The following is a 3,247-nucleotide window of genomic DNA, read 5'->3' as shown; positions in this document are numbered from 1 at the left end:
GACCTGTCCATGTGTCTCTGTGATGGTCTGAGACCTGTCCATGTGTCCCTCGTGTCTCACAGTGACTGCTGGAGACGGACACCAGCTCGTGTCCAGCACAGGAAGTGGGTGAAGACACTTTATGATTCTGTGTCGTGGGTTCGAGAGCAGCTCCAAAGATTTACCGGAGAGTCCGAATCATCGGGAAGAGAACCTGAACCAGAGCATGACTCGGCACTTTCTGCGTTCAGTTTCTTCACTTAACGTTTGATTGAGAGAAACTGTTTTTGTGTTGGAGTCAAACTGACCCTGGATCAGCAGCAGCTGTTCGGCCGTGGCTCTTATCTGCGTTAATGTCTGTTTGATCACCCGGCGCTGATCCAAACATCATAAACACGTGAACTTTGACTGCGGCTGCAGAACTCGTAAACCTCGGCCTGTTTGTGTCGACGGCCTCAAGGACAGGAAACCGGTTCTGGTTCTGCTGCAGAGAAACGTTCTCACACTCAGAGCAGCTGTCAGGTATCACTCTCAGCCACCACCAGCTCCGAGCGCAGCGTGGCTGAACTCCTTCTGCCTTGGCAGCCATCTTGAACTGAGCGACATTGTTGATGTTGATTTCCTGGAAGTTCCACAAACATCTGTCCAGTGGTTGAGCAGATATTTTGCTAACAGCTGCAGAAGCTGACAGAGAATAAATCAGACGGTTTGTTTTGGTCCTTTTCACGAGGAACCAGAAAACTTCTTCTGGTTGGGCCGGCCCGACCGGGCCGCACCAGAACTCTCCTTCTGCACCATAAAGCCGTCACGAGCGCTCGCTTCACTCAGACTTCCTGTCCGCTCCATCATTCTGCGTCATTTCACTTTAAGGCCCAGATCGGCCCGTCTGCGGCGCTCAGAGGTCCATTAGGCCCGGCTCGCGGCCAGCTTCCACCTGAGCGGCTGCGTCTCCTTATCTGTCGTGATGGCGTGTGCGCCTCGCCCCCAGCGCGCCCACGCCGAGGCCGACGCCTCCTTCTCCCTTCCTGTTTGCCTCCTCAGCCTCGGAGCAGGGTTCAGACTTCCTGTTGGGCTCGTCATGAGGAGGTCGTCGGTTTGAAACCATGGAGCTGACGGTGAAGGACTACGTGTCTCTCTCCGTCTACACCTTCACCTTCCTGCTGGGGCTTCCCTCCAACCTGCTCGTCCTCTTCGTCTACGTCCGCAAGGCTCGAAAGCACGGCGCCACGCCCAACGTGGTGTACGCCCTGAACCTGTGCCTGGCCAACCTGGTCCTGGTGGCCTGGCTGCCCGTCAAGGCCCTGGAGACGCTGCTGAAGGACTGGACCCTGCCGGCGGCCGTGTGCCCCGTCTTCAGTTTCTTCCTGTACGCCTCGCTGTACGGCAGCTGCCTCTTCATCACCGCCGTCACCGTGGGGCGCTACCTCAGCATCGCCTTCCCCATCGTCTACAAGCGCTACCGCCACGCGCGGCTGTCCTGCCTCGTGTGCGCCGCCCTGTGGGTGCTGGTCATCCTGCACCTCGGCGTCAGCCTGATGGCCGAGGGCGGGGCTTACTTCGTGGGCGTTCAGGACGACGTGTCGGCGTGTTACGGCCACTTCAACGAGTCGCAGCTGGAGGTGCTGCTGCCGCTGCGCCTGGAGATGGCCGTGGTTCTGTTCATGCTGCCTCTGGCGGTGACGTTGTTCTGCACGCTGCGCTGCGCCACGCTGGTGTGGCGCTCCAACCTGCCCCCCGCCGCCAAGAAGCGTGTCCTGGCCGTGGCGTTGTCCACGCTGGCCGTGTTCGTCGCCTGCTACGCGCCCTACAACGCCTCGCACGTCGTGGGCTTCGTGCAGCGCGCCAACGTGGAGTGGAGGAGCACGGCCATGCTGACGAGCTCCTGCAACGTCTTCCTGGAGCCCGTGGTCCTGCTGCTGCTGTCCCCGGCCGGGTCCCGGGGCGTCCTGGGGAGGCTCTGCGGCCGGCGGAGCGATGGGCGGAGCCACCGAGGGAAACCCTCCAGCGCGTTCACCAACATCAAGGTGCTGCCTACGCTGTCTGGGCGGAGCCAGGCCGGCGGGACAGTGACGAAACCGAGTCCGAGCTGAGGCGGGCAGAACCAACAGACGGACCGGCTCAGATCGATGTCACCTTCAGAACCGAGATTTGGACCAGAACCTGAAGCGTCTCGTGTCAGACGATAATAAAACCACGTCTGACAGCAGCTAAAGGTCCGGTGGACCCGAACTAAAGTTCTAGAACCGCCGGGTCGGATCGGGTTTAGAGACAAACGGCTCCACCTGGTTTCAGTTTCAGGTGAATTTAATTTAATTCTTCTACGACTCGAAAGATCCAAAAACACTTTGAAGTTTTCAGCTTCTCTTTGAAGTTTTCAGCTTCTCTTTGAAGTTTTCAGCTTCTCTTTGAAGTTTTCAGCTTCTCTTTGAAGTTTCATCAAACCAAAAAGAATTCTTCAACATAAATCAACTCTGCTCGATTTGATTTGACGTTTTATAACTTGTTGCTGTAAAACCTGCTCAGGTTCCTCTTGTTGTTGTTTGTTAAAATATAAATAAAATTATTTACTTTGTGTTTACATTGTGACTCGAGTGCAGAGATTAAACTTCACGTTAATTTTATTTTAGAAACTTTAAAACGTTTGACTTTAATTTTGGACACGTCTTGAATTATAAAGATTAAATTTAGTTTTTACTTGTTAATTTGTGATTGATCTGATCAGATTAAATTATGTTTTAGTTCTTTCCTCCAATAATCTGCTTCTTCAAGTCAAAGTGAAGATTTTATGGAAATATTTTACTAACACAAGATCAAATTTAAATTTCAAAGTTCAGGAGAAATATTCAGTTTTAGTTTGTTGACAAAAATATTCTCCATAAATCTGTTTGAAGTTTGTGATCGTTTCAGATCATGGAGATTTAATTTAAACTCAAACAAACAAACAAACAGGAACTAGTCCGCTTCATTTGAGTTCATCTGGGTTTAGAGGAGGGTCCACGGTCCAGGTGGACTCCAACAGGGCAAATCCTGGTCTCTGACCCTGGTCTTCATGAACAGGATCTCAGCCATGGAGAGGACTTTGGTCTGGTCCAGGAACCACGTGGTCTCTGCGAGTGTTCTGGCTACAGAACCAACTGGACCCAAAGTAAGTCAAAGAAGGTCCAACAGGATTTTAGAAACAGGAATCTGGGTCAGAGCCAGGTCTAGATGAGCAGGAATCTGGGTCAGAGCCAGGTCTAGATGAGCAGAACCAGGTCTAGATGAGCAG

At 52.8% G+C, this 3,247-nt stretch overlaps 1 protein-coding gene across 1 annotated transcript in view; it reads left to right on the top strand.

Moving 5' to 3' along the window:
• The first annotated feature begins 1,082 nt into the window (after positions 1 to 1,082).
• LOC119425541 (proteinase-activated receptor 1) overlaps positions 1,083 to 3,247 on the top strand; it is a 6,941-nt gene continuing 4,776 nt past the window's right edge. Inside the window, exons 1-2 of the mRNA XM_037693068.1 lie at positions 1,083 to 2,045; positions 3,037 to 3,124. Coding sequence (XP_037548996.1) covers positions 1,083 to 2,045; positions 3,037 to 3,124 — 1,051 coding nt within the window. The remainder of the gene's footprint in view (positions 2,046 to 3,036; positions 3,125 to 3,247) is intronic.

Source organism: Nematolebias whitei, chromosome 19, assembly GCF_014905685.2.
Source record: "Nematolebias whitei isolate Nwh7 chromosome 19, NemWhi1, whole genome shotgun sequence".
Lineage (NCBI taxonomy): Eukaryota > Metazoa > Chordata > Actinopteri > Cyprinodontiformes > Rivulidae > Nematolebias > Nematolebias whitei.
The sequence above is the reverse complement of the archived record's forward strand: the minus strand, read 5'-3'. Positions and strand labels throughout refer to the sequence as shown.